At 42.0% G+C, this 21,166-nt stretch overlaps 1 protein-coding gene across 1 annotated transcript in view; it reads left to right on the forward strand.

The window, feature by feature from the left end:
• The first annotated feature begins 3,229 nt into the window (after positions 1-3,229).
• The window catches only part of LOC109908099 (beta-catenin-like protein 1), a 39,214-nt gene continuing 21,277 nt past the window's right edge, over positions 3,230-21,166 (forward strand). Inside the window, exons 1-11 of the mRNA XM_020506560.2 lie at positions 3,230-3,430; positions 3,975-4,157; positions 4,293-4,399; positions 4,581-4,720; positions 4,853-4,950; positions 5,357-5,450; positions 5,975-6,066; positions 6,256-6,328; positions 6,856-6,914; positions 10,227-10,375; positions 12,017-12,198. Of these exons, the coding sequence (XP_020362149.1) occupies positions 3,401-3,430; positions 3,975-4,157; positions 4,293-4,399; positions 4,581-4,720; positions 4,853-4,950; positions 5,357-5,450; positions 5,975-6,066; positions 6,256-6,328; positions 6,856-6,914; positions 10,227-10,375; positions 12,017-12,198 (1,207 nt within the window). The 5' untranslated portion in view covers positions 3,230-3,400. The remainder of the gene's footprint in view (positions 3,431-3,974; positions 4,158-4,292; positions 4,400-4,580; positions 4,721-4,852; positions 4,951-5,356; positions 5,451-5,974; positions 6,067-6,255; positions 6,329-6,855; positions 6,915-10,226; positions 10,376-12,016; positions 12,199-21,166) is intronic.

Genomic DNA, 21,166 nt, shown 5'->3' on the forward strand with positions numbered 1-21,166 from the left:
AAAAAGTTATTGGATGTGATGTTGTGGCCACGGAGTCCCTGTGTCACATCCAGGACAACCTGCATCCTTTCGCTCTTCTCAGGGGCTCCTCCATCTGGCTTTCCCGTATACAATTGCAAGTTCCACGCATATGATGAAGCAGCATCACAGGCAGCCCAGATCTTGATTCCATATTTTGCTGGTTTAGACAGTATGTACTGCCTGAAGGGGCAGCGCACCCTAAATGGCATAAGCTGCTCCTTCAACAGTAACGTTGGGCCCAGGGTTGTAAAAAAGGGGAAGGCGGTCCGCCTACTTGTCCCACACTGACCTGATTGCAGCTAGCTGGTCTCTCTGCCGCCGAGCTGGTCTGGTGTCTCGGTTATCGAAGAGGATAATCCTGGAAATAATGTGGAGGTTTTCCAGAGACATTGTTGCACTGAAAAGTTCTCTGCCAGCTTCTGCATCCCACAGGGATTCTGTAGATTCCCCATTGGATCTGAAAACACCTGCAAGGACAAGAACCCCAAAGTATGCATGTAAATGAGTTTGGCCCATCGCTCTCCAAAAACACACCTTCCCACCAAATTAGTGCAGTGCAGAATGATTTTTGGGATGGTGTCTGGGATGAACAGTTCAAAAGAAGACATTATGTCCTGCACATGAGTAACCACCATCCGCGTTGACCCTGGTTGCATCCTTATCACATTGGCAGCCATGCCTGGTAGCTCATTCCTCTGCAAGAAGACCATTACATTTCATTCTTTTTTTTTTTACATCCATATTTCTCCTCTTGCAGGCTACTGATGAGCAAGCTGCTGACGGGCTGGTCTTGGGGCTGGCTGAGGGTCAATCTCATCCTCTTCTTCCATCTCACTGTCAAACTCCGAACTGACAGAGACATGATCCTCATATTTGGAAAATTCTTCATCTTCCAAATTGGACTCCTTCCACACCAGCTTCTCTCTCTGCAGAAATGATTTCTAAGGCCCTCTGAGCAGAGATGATTTTTTCCATACTGATTGATTGTGGTAAGGAGCCACACACGCAAAGCTATTTATTTGTTGTCTCTCCCTCAATTTGCACCTAGCTGTTGCACCTAGCTGTAAATGTCACCTGTTTTCACCTAGACACACTTTTCCACATTTTTATTACCCTCGGGTCCAGTGGACCTGAACACCACAGTTGTAATATAAATGTGTAGGGGAATGTACAGTGTGCACTCAGTGAAAATGTGTTATTTTACATGTTCTACATAGAACATTTGCAAGGCCAATGAGTCTCAGTTTGAAAACATTATTGTCAAATTTTTATTTTAGTAAACATTGAAAATGGGTCCCACAGACCCGAACACCACACAAGGGTTAACGCCCATGATTTTGGAATGAGATGTTCGACGAGCAGGTGTCCACATACTTTTGGTCATGTAGTGTAGTTTAGCAAGCTGGCTAGTTAGTTAGATGAGTTGATAACGTTAGCTAACAGTCGCTAACCACAAACAGGACTCTTGGTGATGATAACTACACTGAACAAAAATATAAACAATATATAATGTGTTGGTTCCATGTTTCATGTACTGAAATAAAAGATCCCAGAAATGTTCCAAATGCACAAAAAGCTTATTTCTCTCAAATGTTGTGCACAATCCATCCAACTGACAGGTGTGGCAGATCAAGAAGTTGATTAAAAAGCATGATCATTACACAGGTGCACATTGTGCTGGGGACATTAAAAGGCCACTCTAAAATGTGCAGTTTTGTCACACAACACAATGCCACAGATGTCTCATGTTGAGGGAGTGTGCAATTGGCATGCCGACTGCATGAATGTCCACCAGAGCTGTTGCCAGAGATTTGAATGTTCATTTCTCTACCATAAGCCACCTCCAACATCATCACAACCGTAGACCATGTGTAACCACACCACTCTAGGACCTCCACATCCAGCTTCTTCACCTGCGGGATCATCTGAGACCAGCCACCCGGACAGCTGATGAAACTGTGGGTTTGCACAACCGAAGAATTTCTGCACAAACTGTCAGAAACAGTCTCAGATCTGCGTGCACGTCGTCCTCACCAGGGTCTTGACCTGACTGCAGTTCTATATCGTAACCAACATCAGTGGGCATATACTCACCTTCTATGGCCAATGGCACGCTGGAGAAGTGTGATTTTCATGGATTAATTCCGGTTTCAACTGTACTGGCATATGGCAGACAGTGTGTAATGTGTGGTGAGGGCGAGCGGGTTTGCTGATGTCAACGTTGTGAACTGAGTGCCCCATGGTGGCAGTGGGGTTGTGGTATGGGCATGCATAAGCTACGAACAACAAACACAAAGATACCGTGACGAAATCCTGCGGCCCAGTGTCGTGCACTTCATCCGCCGCCATCACCTCACGTTTCAGCATGATAGTGTACGGCCCCATGTCACAAGGATCTGTACACAATTCCTGGAAGCTGAACATGTCCCAGTTCATCCATGGCCTGCATACTCACCAGACATGTTACCCATTGAGCATGTTTGGGATGCACTGGATCGAAGTGTATGACAGTGTGTTCCAGTTCCCGCCAATATCCAGCAACTTCGCACAGCCATTGAAGAGGAACAATATTCCACAGGTTACAATCAACAGCCTGATCAACTCTATGAGAAGGAGATGTGTGGTGCTGTATGAGGCAAATGGTGGTCACACCAGATACTGACTGGTTTTCTGATCCACGCCCCTACTTTTTAGGTATCTGTGACCAACTGATGCATAACTGTATCCCCAATCACCTGAAATACATACATTTGGGCCTAATGAATTTATTTCAATTGACTGATTTCCTTATATGAATTGTAACTCAGTAATATCTTTGAAATTGTTGCATGTTGCGTTCATATTTTTGTTCAGTGTACTTTAACAGGCTAGGTTGGCAGATTATAGTCACATTAATGTTATGCAGCAATAAAAAGCTAGCTTGTATACATCTACAAAGAACTTAGGTAGCTACACCAAAGACACAGCTCAAAGTGCATGGCAAAATATTAGCCTAACTGACATTTCTTACTATCATTTCTGTCCACCAAGACCACACTCCGAAAGCTTGAAAACACACAGCAGCCACTCAAAACGGTTTTGAGCGGCAACAAATCTGTCCAATTAGCTGATTCGCTTTCCATACACCAACTTCTGTTCAGCCTCCCACTTCTGTTCACACACCCACTTCCAGACACTCATGTTTGCAGTTTCCCATGACTCAGAATATCACGACAACGGAGTTCTTTACGACAGATTTTTCTGTTTTGAGTTGATAGCGGAAAATTGCAAGACTAGCAAGTTAGCCTGTATTCATTGTGGATAGCTGGAGCTTGCTAACTGTTGCCGATAACTTAACATTTAATGGTTTATTTGTCCACGTTTTGGATAACCTTTTATCATGGATGTAGGCGAGCTACTGAATTATCAGGTAACGTTCATTAGTGAGACATAGCCTTAGTGTTTGCTGCAATTGTTGACTAGCTAGCAAAATAAATGTTTAAGCCACCGCCATTGTCTTTGACCATAGCCACATTGGCTAGCGAACAGGCTAACATGATTGCTAGTTAGCTAATAAACCAAGTTCACTAGCTAAGTTAGTTAGTTAAGGATGTGACAGATGAAAGAGATGGCAAGTTAGTCTTGCTACTTTGCTAGTTAGTTAACTAACTAACGTTAGCTAGCCAACTCTTCTGTTGTAACTAGTTTGATAAACTCTTGCCTAGTTCAGCTGTATTAGCTAGCTAGCTAGGTAAAGCAGTGTCCCTCTCATGGAATATAATTTGAGCATCAAATATAAAAACTAACATTATGTTATAGGAATCAAGTACTATTTACATTTGACGATGAATGCATTTTAATTTTCTCCATTCTTTACTTTTTGGTTGGCCAACTCTTCGCTTGGATACATTGCAAAGCCATATGACCTTCCTGTTTTGATGTACCTGCTTAACATGTGTTAATGTTAATTGTAGCCTGACAGGGGGGCAAAACGTCTACGGGCTGGTGATGATGATGATGATGACCCCAGAAACAAAAAGGCTGGTAGAGAACTGGCCAGACACCTGGAGGGAGATGACAGTGAAGACCCGAGTGGTGATAGGAAGAGAATACTGGAGAAACTCATGGATGATGATGAGGACGCAGATGACCAAGAGGTGGGAAAAGCTTAAGTGACATGATAACACATGCATACATAGCATAATGTGCTGATCTTGTTCCTAAAATACTTTTTTGTTGTCTTGGTAACACTTTTCACTAAAGGGCACTCTTTTTTTTTGGCAATTATACAGGGTGAACCAGTGGATGAGAGTTCAGTGAAGAAAATGATCTTGACCTTTGAAAAAAGGTCCTACAAGAACCAAGAGCTGAGGATAAAGTTCCCAGACACCCCAGGAAGGTAAGTTAATGAGAGGGAAGCGTTCCTCCTGAGTTAAGCTATACATTAAATATTATTGCTTAAGAAGTTATCAATCTATGGTAAGGGTAAATTGACTTGCTGCTTCAATAACATGACATTGCATTCAACAAGACAGGACTTATTTTCCATGTACGACATATTTTATTATTCCGCTGTCCAGGTTCATGGAAACAGAGCTGGATTTGAATGACATCATCCAGGAGATGCATGTGATAGCCACCATGCCTGATCTCTACCACCTGTTGGTAGAGCTCAATGCTGTCCATTCCCTGCTGGGTTTACTCAGCCATGAGAACACAGATATCCTTTCCTTCAAAGATGGCTTACTAAGCATCCTTCACTCTTTAATTCAGTTAATGTACCTGTATTTATGTTATTCTATGCATTTGACTGAACCCAGGATAAACTGAAAAAATCCTTAGCCTTTCCTACATATAGCCATTGCAGTGGTTGATTTGTTACAAGAGCTGACAGACATCGACACACTTCATGAAAGTGAGGAGGGGGCTGAAGTTCTCATAGACTCTTTGGTGAGTCCAGTTTGTTTGTATACAATCAATGCATGCATTTTGGTTCTGGCATGTTCTTATTTCTCATGCATCCACAACCATATTGATGCTGATTATAATGATCTCAATAGAAAAAGCACATTCAATCCCAGCTAATGGTCACAGTTAAAATGGTCTATTTTAGCCCTCCCTTTGCACTCACTTTGACAGCAGCAAAGTCATTGGCCATTTTCTGGGAAAGGTTGAGTGCCCCGTCATAAAGTCTGCTGACATTTAAAAAGTCCATGGAGGCAAAGGTGAAATCGCTCTGGTCTTACACGACTTATAAATTAGCAGTGGAAATGAGGCATGAGCCTTTAATGTTGTCACACACGACACAGTATCCCATAATCCTGTGATGACAACCTGTCTCTTTTTCTAACTGTAGCTGGAGGGACAGGTTGTGGCCCTTCTGGTGCAGAACATGGAGAGGCTGGATGAGCAGGTGAAGGAGGAAGCTGATGGAGTCTACAACACGTTAGGTAAGCCGCACTGCACAATGTGTACATGATTGGACAACATATGGGGATTATTTATCTTTGTAAAATGTCATTTGTGCTCAGTACTTCTTGTGTTTTTATGGCGTATATCAAGGCAGCTCTCCACGCTTGAATAAGTATTTTGTCTGCCTCCTGGTTGGGACCTACAGGCTCATGTCCTCAGGATGGTGTCTGTTCAGTTGGAATTAGTGATAAAGGCTTCCTTCTCCTCCAGCAGGTCTCTCTTTCTGTGTGTCTCTCACTCATTGACTCACTCTCTCTCTCCATTTCTCCCTCACTCATTGACTCACTCTCTCTCTCCATTTCTCCCACTACTTGTCTCTCCCCTCTCTCTCTCTCGCTCTTTTTTCCATTGGGGTTTTGCCGCCTTTCTGCTGAATGAGTGAGGTGTCTCAGGTGGCTTTATAATGCAAATATTAGCAAAGGTATCTGAGACTTCTATACTTCTCAGGAGGTGCTGTCATAATTTGATAGTCCCATATTCACCTCTCTCTTCTCTCCATCAGCCATCATTGAGAACATGGCAGAGTTCAGGCCTGGCCTGTGCACAGAAGCAGCTCAGCAAGGACTCATGCAGTGGTTGCTAAAAAGAATCAAGGTCAGGCTATAACTGAAGATGACACATTCCATTGGTTATTGATGCCGTATGTAGTCTGCGTCAATATGTCTGGTTGAAATGTCTGTTATAGAACTATACCTACAGTATGGTGTATATAGGCTTTCAATTGCTCATGCTGTCACAGATTTCGTCATGTTATCACTGATTTTGCCCCTCTCTCTCTTTCAGGCAAAGATTCCTTTCGATGCTAACAAGCTGTACTGCAGTGAAGTCTTGGCTATCTTGCTTCAAAACAATGACAGTACGTTTCCAGCCCTTTTCTCTGTAGTTGCTGTACAATGTGATGAAAAGGGTTTTCAGCTAATGTAGTCAGCCGTAGAGGTGATTGTTGTGGCTGTGGACCAAAATAGTAGAGTATCATGACCGGTTAAAGTATACTATTTGTCTGAGTGGCTGGGTCTAGAAGACCTTGGAGTGCTGCAGGACGACAGACATGCACCATGTCCAGATCAGTAATGGACTGGGATACGTTGATACTCTTTTTGAGTTCTATCTCATTTTCCTCTCTGTTCCCCTCTGAGTGAGTTTAGCTACCTGGGTTGGTTGTGCTGTGTTGCATATAGCAGCTCAAGAGCTGGATCGATTCATCTTCTCCCTTGGTTTTTATCACCATGTTTTTCAATGTTTATGCGCCATACTCCTTCAACAGTTTGTCTCTCTCTCTCCTTCCATTTCTCTCTCTCTCTCCCTCTCTCCTTTCTACTCCCTGCATCCTCCCCTTCTATTTTTTCCTCTCCTCCCACCTCTTCTCTCTCACTCTACTTCCAGGCACCAGGGAGCTCTTGGGGGAGCTGGATGGAATTGACGTGTTACTGCAGCAGCTCTCTGTAAGCCTGTCTTATCACATGTTCTACTGCTTCTCCTAGGCTTGTGCAATATACCCTATACTGGAGTATTTTGAAGTACTGACTGTATGATTTTCAATACCTTGTCCCCCCCAAAAAGTATTATTTATAAAAATGGTATTAACAAAAATTAATATGAGCATGTCACATGGTATGTTTGTTTTTCAAAGAGCACATGGAGCAAACGTAATGTGACAATCCAATGTTGAGCAGCACAAGAGTTCAAAGTTCACTACTGTTTGCCAGCTAAACATATTATAACTCTATAAGTTAACGATCTAAGATGTGCCAAATACATTTTCTCCAGCTCAGTGTTCCAGCTATGCATTTGGTTTACTAACTTCAAATCAAAGTTAATTTGTCACGTGTGCCGTGTAGACCGGTGTAGACGTTACTGTGAAATGCTTACTTACAGGCTCTAACCAATAGTGCTAGCTATAGGTGGCTTGCTTGCAAGATTAAGCTTCTTGGTTACAGCAGAGACAATCAAACTCCTCCTGGATTAAGTGTGAGTAGCCTTCTGAGATAGCTAGTTGTATAGTTTCATGAGCTGTGTTGTCTGACTTTGCATTTAGTTTATGTTCGCTTGTTAGCATTTAGCTAGCATCCTCAATATCTTCCAACATACAAAAAAAATGTTTGGTAGAAATAGTGCCGGTAATACCATATCCCCCGGTATGGTACAGGAACGGTATGGAAATCTTGATACCGCCCAACCCTAGCTCCTCCTCTCTCTCTGATTCATCCATGTCTCAAACTCACCTCACACTGTTGAAGTTTCAGCAGATCATAAGAACTGTACAGTCGTGGCCAAAAGTTTTGAGAATGACACAAATATTAATTTCCACAAAGTTTGCTGCTTCAATGTCTTTTTAGATATTTTTGTCAGATGTTACTATGGAATGATGAAGTATAATTACAAGCATTTCATAAGTGTCAAAGGCTTTTAATGACAATTACATGAAGTTGATGCAAAGAGTCAATATTTGCAGTGTTGACCCTTCTTTTTCAAGACCTCTGCAATCCGCCCTGGCATGCTATTAAATAACTTCTGGGCCACATCCTGATGGCAGCCCATACTTGCATAATCAATGCTTGGAGTTTGTCAGAATTTGTGAGTTTTTGTTTGTCCACCCGCCTCTTGAGGATTGACCACAAGTTCTCAATGGGATTAAGGTCTGGGGAGTGTCCTGGCCATGGACTCAAAATATCAATGTTTTTTTCCCCGAGCCACTTAGTTATCACTTTTTCCTTATGGCAAGGTGCGCCATCATGCTGGAAAAGGCATTGTTCAGCACCAAACTGTTCCTGGATGGTTGGGAGAAGTTGCTCTTAGAGGATTTGTTGGTGCCGTTCTTTATTCATGGCTGTGTTCTTAGGCAAAAAATCCCTTGGATGAGCAGACTGATGGTAGCGCTCACCTTGTCTTCTCCGGACAAGCTTTTTTCTGGATGCCCCAAACAATCATAACATTCTGGAGTAAATGCAAATTGCCATCATACAAACTGAGGCAGCAGATGTTGAAAATTAATATTTGTGTCATTCTCAACTTTTGGCCACGACTGTATGTCGTCCTCCTTCACATCGTGCTGAGCGATTAGTGCTTTTTGAGGTCGCTTCGGGATTGGTTTGATTATTTAAAATATAATTGCAGTAAATGTATTATGAAATAATGACCAAAAATATATATTTTAGAGCTTTTTAATGGAAAAATAATGAACATCCAATTGTCAAAACATTGGGGGAAAAATCCACATTGAGAGGACATCAATAGAAATACAGGAAATTCTTATGAAATAATGCACTATTTCAGTTGTGTATATTACTTAGTTTTTAATTGATGAGTTTCTTTTTCATTCCTTAAAGGCGCCATCTTATCTCTGCTCAGGCAGTAGCAGCCAGCCAGACAACATTATCTCTGTGCTCCCCATACTGTACTGTCTTTAGTCATCCTATCTAGCTAAACTAGCCTGTCTAGAGGCGTCCGTTTGTGCACATATTATGGCTATTTTGTGACGTTTTGGACATCGGTAAGGGTGTTTTTGGCTGTTCGGGGACACATTTTTTTCCCCCCTTGAGACAAGCTGAAGTCGGTTGCCGAAGTCTACACCCCTTTTGTCGGTGATTGGTCAGTACGGATTCTTAATATATATTATAATTATTATCTAACTGCTTTGCTTTATTTTGGCCAGGTCGCAATTGTAAATGAGAACTTGTTCTCAACTTGCCTACCCGGTGAAATCAAATAAATAAAAAATAGTTGAAATATTGAACTAAAGTCTTTGTTAGACGTAAAAATTGCGCAACTAAGATTTCCTCAGCAAACCACGTTAACATTTTCTTGCGTTATTTGAGATTAATTCTGACTTTTGAGGAAGTGTATACTGGCTACGGCGACTCAAAATGGACAAACAGCACTATTGCTGCTTTTTTCCATTTCAAAATCTTCAAGCGAAGAGGATTGTAAGGGAGGATGCGAGCACACTCGTTCTGTTCGCAACTCAGCAAGGCGCCAGCCGAACTAAAGCGGTCTAAAGCATGCTGACCGCTTAAGTATTCTGCAGAGCTGTCTGGTAAAATCATTTGACTAGTTCATCAAAGTACATACTTTCATGAACAGTCTCTATCCGTCTCTTTCGTTGTGTACATTCCTCTCTCATGCAGTCTATGTGGTCTGTTTATCTAACCTAACGTAGCAGGTGTAAAAGTATATCCATCTCTGTCCTAGCCGGAAAGAACAGGCGCAATGGATTTTGGTCATAGTGGTTAATTGCAACATTTATGCCCTGAACTTCTAGGAATATTTGCTTGATGAAAACTACAACTCCCTTCAGCCCAGCATCCCACAGTTCTTGACTTAATTTCTCTCTAGAGACACGGTATGTTGGGCTCACAAAAACCCCAACTAAATGTAATTGAAAAGACGTCGGCCAATTAGCCTTTTGGCTAATTATTATACTATTTGATATATTCAAGACCTGTAGTAATAATGATGTCTGACGCAAATGAATAAGACTTAGAAGTGTAACTTGATTTTAGACAGATTTTCTGCTGTGCTTTGTAAGTCTCTTCACTCTGTTGGCGATGCTGGTTGCAAGCTTTTAGTGTGTCCTTAGTTCTCAGGGCACTACACAGCATTGCACCTAAAATGCATTTGGTTGAATACTGGTCTATGTGAGGTGTTTCACCCCAAAATGATTTCCAGTTACACTGTTGAAACTCTCATCATTTAAACTGAATTTACCAGCATCACAGTTGATAGACAGTAGAAGTGTGGGTGTCATTCTCCTTCAGGTGTTCAAACGCCACAACCCAGCCACAGCGGAGGAGCAGGAGATGATGGAGAACCTGTTTGATGCCATGTGCTCCTGTCTGATGCTGGCTGCCAACCGGGATCGCTTCCTCAGGGGTGAAGGTCTGCAGCTCATGAACCTCATGCTTAGGTAAAGACCCAGATGTTTAACACCTCCTGAAGAAATGAGTCTCCACACACAGCTGAGTTTTAATGTTTCAATAATTTAATGTCCTAAGCTTTTCAGGTAAAACAGTTCCTCGGCTTGGCTGTAGTCCTTTTCTAATTTCAACCCTCCTTTCAATTCACACAGGTCACTGGTGATCTGATATCATTACACAGTAGGGATATATGTAAATTGACATCTTTGAACTCAACTTTTGTTTGCTAATAAGGCTGTCAGAGGGCGCACCATGAACCCCAGTGAGTAGCAGGGTTGAGTGATGTCTTTGTTTTTGCACAGCATGTCTCTGGCTCTGCTCAGCTGCCAGTCCAATCAATCAGCCGACAGAGCGCTGCAGCACCACGACGGGACCTTAAAGAGCAATAAAGAGACATTACATGTATTTATGTAACCCTCCATGCCCAAGCTCTAATCATCACGACGACGCCTGGCAGGCAGACCGATTTAAAACCAAAATCGATATCTAATTCTAGCGATGCAAAACCCGCTTTTAAATCATCCACAGAAGGCTCTCAGAATAGGTTATCTAGAGAGCAACACGTAACTCTCTCTTTTTACTTCTCTTGAGATTCACAGAATCATAAGTTCTGCACCTCTGCTTCAATAGTTTTCTCTATTTTTGTAGAGGTTAGGATTTATCAAGGGGTTTGCAATATGAGCTTAGGAACACGGTTGAAGGCATCTTTTTAATTGCCTCTATCTAAATTCTTAACTTTAACTTTCCAATTCATCCTAAAGGTGTTCAATGTGGTTGAGGTCAGGGCTCTGTGCAACCATGAAAAACAGCCCTAGATCATTATTCCTCCTCCACCAAACTTTACAGTTTGCTCTATGCGTTAAGACAGTTAGCGTTCTCCTTGCATCCACCAAACCAAGATTAGTCTGTCTGACTGCCAGATGGTGAATCGTGATTCATCACTCCAGAGAATGCGTTTCCACTGCTCCAGAGTCCAATGGCGGCGAGCTTTACACACTCCAGCCGACACTTGGCATTGCTCATGGTGATCTTAGGCTTGTGTGTGCCTGCTCCGCCATGGAAATCCATTTCATGAAGCCCCTGACGAACAGATCTTGTGCTGGCGTTACTTCCCAGGAGCAGTTTGGAACTCTGTAGTGAGTGTTCCAACCGAGGACAGACGATTTATACGTGCTTCAGCACTCTGTGATCCCATTCTGTGAGCTTGTGTGACCTACCACTTCGCGGCTGAGCCGATGTTGCTCCTCAACTTGTCTACTTCACAATAACAGTACTTACACTTGACCGGGGCAGCTCTAGCAGGGCAGAAGTTTGATGAACTGACTTGTTTGAAAGGTGGCATCCTATGACAGAACCACGTTGAAAGTCACTGAGCTCTTCAGTAAGTCCATTCTACAACCAATGTTTGTCTGTGGAGATTGCATGGTGGTGTGCTTGGTTTTCTACACACAGCAACGGATGTGGCTGAAGTAGCCGAATCCACTAATTTGAAGGGGTGTCCACATACTTTTGTATATATAGTGGAGTCTGTGTGCCTGGCAAAAGACAATCATGACCGTGCTGCTGTTGTGCCTGAGATAATTGAGCCCTTATAGTTATTATAATTTTATTTTTGCACTGCCTCTTCCCAGGGAAAAGAAAATGTCTCGGACCAGTGCTCTGAGGGTCTTAGACCACGGCATGATTGGCCCAGAGGGTTCTGATAACTGCCACAAGTTTGTGGACATCCTGGGCTTGAGGACCATTTTCCCCCTGTTCATGAAGACCCCCAAGAAGATGAGGAAAGCTGGGGCCGCAGACAAAGAACATGAAGGTTTGCAAATGTTTATACTCTCCAAATTTCCTTTTATAAACAATGAAATATTTTTGCTTGTCTGAGTTTAGGGCAATTGCTTACAGTTGTCCAATGTCTGTACCCAAAACACAATTTAACAAGGCAGGAGATCTAATCAGGTTTGTCTAACGGCTTTTTCGTCTGTCGATTTAAGTTATCAATCTAACCTTGATTGATTTTTCTCCTGTTCCTCTCAGAATCCACTCTTGAGTTGTGAAATAAGAAAATGAATGCATCGGCGCTTATCAGCCACCCCTCCCTTCCCCCCTTTTGGTTTTTGCAGTGGCTGCCTCGATTTAGCAGCGGCGCCACTGCTAAATGAATATAGGGGAAACACTGCCTTCTCTGTCTTTTAATTATATCTCATACGTCCGGACGGCCCACCCTTGGTGAACAAATTGGCTTCCTTTGTCTGTCTCCTTCATCTGGGGGACAGAATGAATTAACCTGAGACCTGCCTGAACCTCCGAGTAGGAAGCCAACCATAACAGGGCCCGCTAAAGCTTATCCCCCTGGTGCTCCCACTGATGGACCTCCTACTAGTCACAGCCAAGCCAAACTGCCATTAAGTGTGGTTACGCTGCTGTGCTGTTTTGAATGCTCACTATAATTGTGGGCTGATGCCGGAGGGCATCTAGGCTATAGAGCAGTGGACTACAGCTCGTAACATACCTTTGGACTATAATATTCCTAGGCATGTCCCTAATGCATTGCATAATTTCCTGACTGAGATAGGCCTATTTACTAAATGACGATGATACTAAGCATTAGTTATGTTTGTCCTTACATCGTTTGTATTGTATTTATTATTGTGAGTGATGACCAATTATTTAGTGTAAGCTTTATTTGCCACTTTTTCAACTTTTTGAAAGTCACAGCTGTTTTCATAGCAGCAATGTTTTTACAATGAATTTGATATTGTTTTGAGGATGCATGATTGATTTGTCATAGTTTTTGACAGTAATTAGTGTCTCCTCTACTGTAGTGATTTTTTTTAAACAGAAGAAAGTGGTTCTCAAAAATAACACAATGCAGTCATTATTAATTAATCTATCAGGGGCTACACAAATGAGAGTTTAAGTAATTAATAGGTAAAGCACTCCAAACCCCTCTCCATCATAAAAAGAGATTGATCTCTATTAAATCGCCTCTGAAAATATACTGAGGCCCAGTGGCTGTGAATTGTCGGACCACATTTGCATACAGTGGTTTCGAGAAAAAATATTGCAGAGGATCTTTGCAGAATGTGATGACTCACAATAGCGTACCTTTTTAAGGTCTGTATTCATTTCCATGTCCTAATGTTTTGCATAGATAGAATGAGATTCTGGCAGACTATATTTAGCAGGCTAATGATGCACACACAGTGTGATGGAACAGAAGTAAACACCCCATTTACGTTAGTTCTGACTGCACTGCAGCGCTTTGTAGTTTGTTTTGTTTTCCTTGGATGTCGATCTAACGCTGCTGGGTGCTTTAATATCTCGATCTTGTTTTCACATGATACTAAAACTACATTAGAAGAATAGGAGCTGTAGTGGAATTTGATTTTTATAACTTTGTTTCAGATAATAGGCCTAATTAACAGATATTGTGATCAGTGCAAAATACTGCTCTAATTTGAGACTTTTTTTACCAGGAAAGTTGACTTGAGAACACATTCTCATTTACAGCAATGACTTGAGGAATAGTTACAGGGGAGATGAATGAGCCAATTGGAAGCTGGGGATGATTAGGTGGCCAGATTGGGTATTTAGCAAGGACACGGGTAAACACCTCTACTCTTACAATGAGTGCCTTGTGATCTTTAGTGCCCACAGAGAGTCAGGACATCTGTTTAATGTCCCATCCGAAAGAAGGCACCTTACGCTGGGATATTTTTTTTTACCAGAGGAGAGAGTGCCTCCTACTGTCCCTCCAACACCACTTCCAGCAGTATCTGGTCTCACATCTAGGGACAGACCAGGACCAACCCTGTTTAGCTTCAGAGGCAAGCCAGCTGCTGGCCAATCTACCAGTAGTCTCTTTCCTTTTAACTCAAACTGTTCATAGTCTCCGGTGTTGTCAATGATGGAATTTGATAATGGGAACTCATCCATACCTGCATACATATATCTTTGAATTGGTTTGGAACTTGGTCAGTCCATTTTGATGTTGCTGATACCCATCAATGACAGGAGCCATAATGAAGCCATCACATGATTGTCAACCATCAAAAAAGCTTATGAAACGCAGCCCAGCCTTGTCAGTGATTTCTTCCACTGGACTATTCTAGTCAGGTATGGTGGAAGTTTGCCTCAAACAGTGTAGACGAGAGCTCGTACCCTGCAGGGGTGCCTTTGGTCTGGCCGGGCTTGGTTGATTGCTTTCCTCAGGACACGGCTGGTTCAGGTTCAATCTGTCCCCAGCAGAGAACTGTCAGGACCTGCCACTGTCAACCTCCTCTACTGCTCCTCCTCCTCCAAGCTCAATTGCGTGCCTCGTGGCCCTCTTTGCATGTTAACCTGATGGCTGCTCCAGGTTATTACAAACAGAAATACTCCTCAGCACCCCCTCATATGATCCCGCAGATTAAGAAGCCGGATGTGGAGTTTCTGGGTTGGCGTGGTTTATACATGGTCTGCGGTTGTGAGGACATTTGGATGTACTGGTAAATTCTCTAAAATGACGGAGGCCGTTTATGGTAGAGAAATTAACATTCAATTATCTGTCAACAGCTTTGGTGGACATTCCTGCAGTCAGCATGTCAATTGCATGCTCCCTCAACTTGAGACATCTGTGTGTAACAAAACTGCACATTCTTTGTGGCTTTTTTATTGTCTCCAGCACAAGGTGCACCTGTGTAGTGAGCATGCCGTTTAATCAGTTTAATGATATGCCACACCTGTCGGGTGGATGGATTATCTTGGCAAAGGTGAAATAGGGGTGTAAAAAAATTAGGGCTGACCCTAATTAGTCAACTGGTCGTTAGGCTGTTTGTCAACCGAGATTTGTTTTAGTCGAACAGTAATAAATACATATCATTTATAGGTATGTATGTATATATATTTGTGTGTGTGCGTGCATGCGTATATACAGTTGAAGTCAGAAGTTTACATACACCTTAGAAAATACAATAACTCCGTTTTTCAGAATTCCTGACTTTTAATCCTAGTAAAAATCCCCTGTTTTAGTTCAGTTAGTATCACCACTTTATTTTAAGAATGTGAAATGTCAGAATAAAAGTTGAGAGAATTATTTATTTCAGCTTTTATTTCTTTCATCACATTCCCAGTGGGTCAGAAGTTTACATACCTCAATTAGTATTTGGTTGCATTACCTTTTAATTTGTTTAACTTGGGTCAAACAGTTTGGGTAGCCTTCCACAAGCTTCCCGCAATAAGTTGGGTGAATTTTGGCCAATTCCTCCTGACAGCTGGTGTAACTGAGTCAGGTTTGTAGGCCTCTTTCCTCTCACATGCTTTTTTCAGTTCTGCCCCCACATTTTCTATAGGATTGAGGTCAGGGATTTGTGATGGTCACTCCAATACCTTGACTTTGTTGTCCTTAAGCCATTTTGCCACAACTTTGGAAGTATGCTTGGGGTCATTGTCCATTTGGAAGACCCATTTGTGACCAAGCTTTATCTTCCTGACTGATGTCTTGAGGTGTTGCTTCAATATATCCACATAATTCCCCCCCTCATAATGCCATCTAGTTTGAAGTGCACCAGTTCCTCCTGCAGCAAAGCACCCCCACAACATGATGCTGCCACCCCCATGCTTCACGGTTGGGATGGTGTCTTCGGCTTGTAAGCCTCCCCCTTTTTCCCTCCAAACATAACGGTGGTCATTATGGCCAAACAGTTCTATTTTTGTTTCATCAGACCAGAGGACATTTCTCCAAAAAGTACGATCTTTGTCCTTATGTGCAGTTGCAAACCCGGTTTTGGAGCAGTGGCTTCTTCCTTACTGAGCGGCCTTTCAGGTTATGTTGATATAGGACTCGTTTTACTGTGGATATAGATACTTTTGTACCTGTTTCCTCCAGCATCTTCACAAGGTCCTTTGCTGCTGTTCTGGGATTCATTTGCACTTTTCGCAACAAAGTATGTTTGTCTCTAGGAGACAGAACGTGTCTCCTTCCTCAGCGGTATGACGGCTGTGTGGTCCCATGGTGTTTATGCTTGCGTACTACTGTTTGTACAGATGAACGCGGTATCTTCAGGCGTTTGGGAATTGCTCCCAAAGATGAATCAGACTTGTGGAGGTCTACAATGTTTTTTTCTGAGGGTCTTGGCTGATTTCTTTTGATTTCCCATTTTCCCACAACATGCAATGTAGCCAAAGCTTATATGGTCCCCTAGGAAACACGTACCAACACTTTAGTTCCTAACCTGTCACAATAACTCCTCCCTGGCATTTTAATTTGTTGTCATCTCAAACAACACTCTATTCAAAGTGCCCACCATTATATTCTAACTATATAATAGTCATTATATATCCATGATTCCAACAGTTTTGCTCAGATTTGCGAGTCAAATCTCAATCGCAACATTTGGTCAAGAATAAGTCCATGTACTACTTGTTGTTTTTTTGGAATCTGTACTTTACTATTTATTTATTTTTTGACCACTTACTTTTACTTCACTACATTTCCTAAAGAAAATACTGTACTTTTTATTCCATTTTCTCTGACACCTAAAAGTACTTACATTTTGAATGCTTAGCAGGACAGGAAAATGGTCCTATTCACGCTGTGGTTAAGAGAACATCCCTGGTCATCTACTGCCTCTGATCTGGAGGACTCACTAAACACAATTGCTTGGTTTGTAAATTATGTTTTGGAGTGTGCCCCTGGCTATCTGTAAATTATAAAAAACAAGAAAATGGTGCCATCTGGTTTGCTTAATATAAGGAATTTGAAATGATTTATACTTTTAATACTTTAGTATATTTAAAACCAAATACTTTTAGACTTTTACTCTAGTCCTATTTTACTGGGTGACTTTCACGTTTACTTGAGTAATTTTCTATTAACGTATCTTTACTTTTACTCAAGTATGACAATTGGATACTTTTTCCACCACCGCAATTGAGTGCAGGAAATGCAGAAATGATTACAGTGTTGAAATTTGAATTGAACAGTATAAAACAATCAGAATGGAGAAAGACTCCATGTATGTTTTGCCACCCTAGGATCACTCACTACTCATAAAGCAAATGTAGAACTTGTATTTTTCAAAAACTAAAAATAGCGTCATACCGTCTAACTTTTTAAAACCCCGTGATTTGGTGAATTGGCCATATCGCCCAGCCCTAATCACTAAACTGAAGTGTAAAAGGCCTCAATTTTTTTTTAAAGGGACTGGATCTTTATATATACCACTTGGATCCTGTTTCAGGAATAATGAAATCAGACCTTGTTGCGTGTCCAATAATCTACCGTTTATATGGGAGTGGTTAAAACATGCTAATAATGGTCCTATTGAGTATATAAAAAAAGTGTTGTATACTTCCACGGGTATGCCATCCAGCCCTGGAGTTTTCCTGGACTTAAAGGCTTTAACTGCATCAAGAAGTTCCTCTTCTGTAATTTGCCCTTCACATGAGCCTTTCTGTATAGATGCTAATTTTACATTATTAATAGTAAAAAAATCCATACACCTAGCTTCGGTTAGTGGAGGAGGCGGCGACTGAAAAGAAAACATATTCTTAAAGTACTTCCTCTTTCGGTGAATCATGAGTGACTCCCTTAATTTGTAACAAGGTTCAATACATGTTTGGTAGCATTTCTATGTTGAAGATTGAAAAATAATTTGGTGCATTTTCCCCCATATTCCATCCACTTTGCTTTATTTTTATAATATATTACACTGGATCTTTCTTGATAAGTTCCTCCAACTTATTCTGTGCCTTTATGGTACAGTGTTTATTGCTATCTATCTGTACTGTTAGTCCTTCAATTTAATATGGACTATTTTGCCCTAAGTTGCTTTTGTTTTATAGATGAGTACTGAATTGCAAGACCCCAAAAGGCACATTTTAAAAGTGTCCCATACAATAAGGGGATCTGCTGTACCTATGTTATGTCGGAAAAAGTCAGTTATAAATGATTCTGTCCTAGTTAAAAACAAGTTATCATCCAGTATGCTTTGATTCATTTTCCAATTGTTGAATATATATATATATATACTGCTCAAAAAAATTAAGGGAACACTAAAATAACACATCCTAGATCTGAATGAATGAAATATTCTTATTAAATACTTTTTTCTTTACATAGTTGAATGTGCTGACAACAAAATCACACAAAAACTATCAATGGAAATCAAATTTATCAACCCATGGAGGTCTGGATTTGGAGTCACACTCAAAATTAAAGTGGAAAACCACACTACAGGCTGATCCAACTTTGATGTAATGTCCTTAAAACAAGTCAAAATGGGGCTCCGTAGTGTGTGTGGCCTCCACGTGCCTGTATGACCTCCCTACAACACCTGGGCATGCTCCTGATGAGGTGGCGGATGGTCTCCTGAGGGATCTCCTCCCAGGCCTGGACTAAAGCATCCGTCAAGCATGGACAGTCTGTGGTGCAACGTGGCGTTGGTGGATGGAGCGAGACATGATGTCCCAGATGTGCTCAATTGGATTCAGATCTGGGGAACGGGCGGGCCAGTCCATAGCATCAATGCCTTCCTCTTGCAGGAACTGCTGACACACTCCAGCCACATGAGGTCTAGCATTGTCTTGCATTAGAAGGAACCCAGGGCCAACCGCACCAGCATATGGTCTCACAGGGGTTCTGAGGATCTCATCTCGGTACCTAATGGCAGTCAGACTACCTCTGGCGAGCACATGGGGGGCTGTGCGGCCCCTCAAAGAAATGTCACCCCGCACCATGACTGACCCACCGCCAAACCGGTCATGCTGGAGGATGTTGCAGGCAGCAGAACGTTCTCCACGGCGTCTCCAGACTCTGTCACGTGCTCAGTGTGAACCTGCTTTCATCTGTGAAGAGCACAGGGCGCCAGTGGCGAATTTGCCAATCTTGGTGTTCTCTGGCAAATGCCAAACGCCCTGCACGGTATTGGGTGGTAAGCACAACCCCCACCTGTGGACGTCGGGCCCTCATACCACCCTCATGGAGTCTGTTTCTGACCATTAGAGCAGACACATGCACATTTGTGGCCTGCTGGAGGTCATCTTGCAGGGCTCTGGCAGTGCTCCTCCTTGCACAAATGCGGAGGTAGCGGTCCTGCTGCTGGGTTGTTGCCCTCCTACGGCCTCCTCCACGTCTCCTGATGTACTGGCCTGTCTCCTGGTAGCGCCTCCATGCTCTGGACGCTACACTGACAGACACAGCAAACCTTCTTGCCACAGCTCGCATTGATGTGCCATCCTGGATGAGCTGCACTACCTGAGCCACTTGTGTGGGTTGTAGACTCCGTCTCATGCTACCACTAGAGTGAAAGCACCGCCAGCATTCAAAAGTGACCAAAACATCAGCCAGGAAGCATAGGAACTGAGAAGTGGTCTGTGGTTCCACCTGCATAACCACTCCTTTATTGGGGGTGTCTTGCTAATTGCCTATATTTTCCACCTGTTGTCTATTCCATTTGCACAACAGCATGTTAAATGTATTGTCAATCAGTGTTGCTACCTAAGTGGACAGTTTGATTTCACAGAAGTGTGATTGACTTGGAGTTACATTGTGTTGTTTAAGTGTTCCCTTTATTTATATATATATATATATATTCCAATTATGTGATGGTCTGACGGCATTTTGTCCCCTTTCAACACTTTTTTAACTTTTGGTGCCAGACATAATGATATAAGAAGGTAATCAAGACTACTGGCTTGATTAAGCCTCCACCATTTATATCTCACTAGGTCAGGGTATTTAAGCCTCCATATATCCACTAATTCCAATATATCCATGACATTCATGATTGGGGATGATCGTTTGTATTTTGATTTCTTTACAGTCCATAGAGGTATTTATAACCGTATTAAAATCTCCCACCATAATAATAGTCTAGTGTTGCTTGTAGAGTTGATCAATTCTTATATAGAACTTTGTGACCTTTTGCCACATTTCAGGCTTCAAACATAAAGATATAAAACTGTATTTTTTTGTGAAGAATCAACAACAAGTGGGACACAATCATGAAGTGGAACGACATTTATTGGATATTTCAAACTTTTTTAACAAATCAAAAACTGAAAAATTATTCAGCCCCTTTACTTTCAGTGCAGCAAACTCTCTCCAGAAGTTCAGTGAGGATCTCTGAATGATCCAATGTTGACCTAAATGACTAATGATGATAAATACAATCCACCTGTGTGTAATCAAGTCTCCGTATAAATGCACCTGCACTGTGATAGTCTCAGAGGTCCGTTAAAAGCGCAGAGAGCATCATGAAGAACAAGGAACACACCAGGCAGGTCCGAGATACTGTTGTGAAGAAGTTTGGATGTGCAAAGTTCAAGGGGGCCGAATACTTTCGCAAGGCACTGTATTTTCAAAGAAGCTTGGATCATCATTATTTGGACTGTATAAGTTAATAAGCCATATCTGTTTATGGTCCAATAACATTTCAAATCATCCATTTTCCTTGAGGATCTGTTTGGACAATTTGCACATTTGGATCAAAATTACTGTTAATTAATATCATCACCCCTTTTGAATTTCTTTGCCCCCCCACCCCCCAGACACCTGTCTACAACCTCAAACAGTCACACCAAACTCCACTATGGCCAATACCAAAGAGCTGTCAAAGGACACCAGAAACAAAATTGTAGACCTGCACCAGGCTGGGAAGACTGAATTTGCAATAGGTAAGCAGCTTGGTTTGAAGAAATCAACTGTGGGAGCAATTATTAGGAAATTGAAGACATACAAGACCACTGATAATCTCCCTCGATCTGGGGCTCCACGCAAGATCTCACCCCGTGGGGTTAAAATG

This window comes from Oncorhynchus kisutch, linkage group LG17 (assembly GCF_002021735.2).
Source record: "Oncorhynchus kisutch isolate 150728-3 linkage group LG17, Okis_V2, whole genome shotgun sequence".
NCBI classification, from domain to species: Eukaryota; Metazoa; Chordata; class Actinopteri; order Salmoniformes; family Salmonidae; genus Oncorhynchus; species Oncorhynchus kisutch.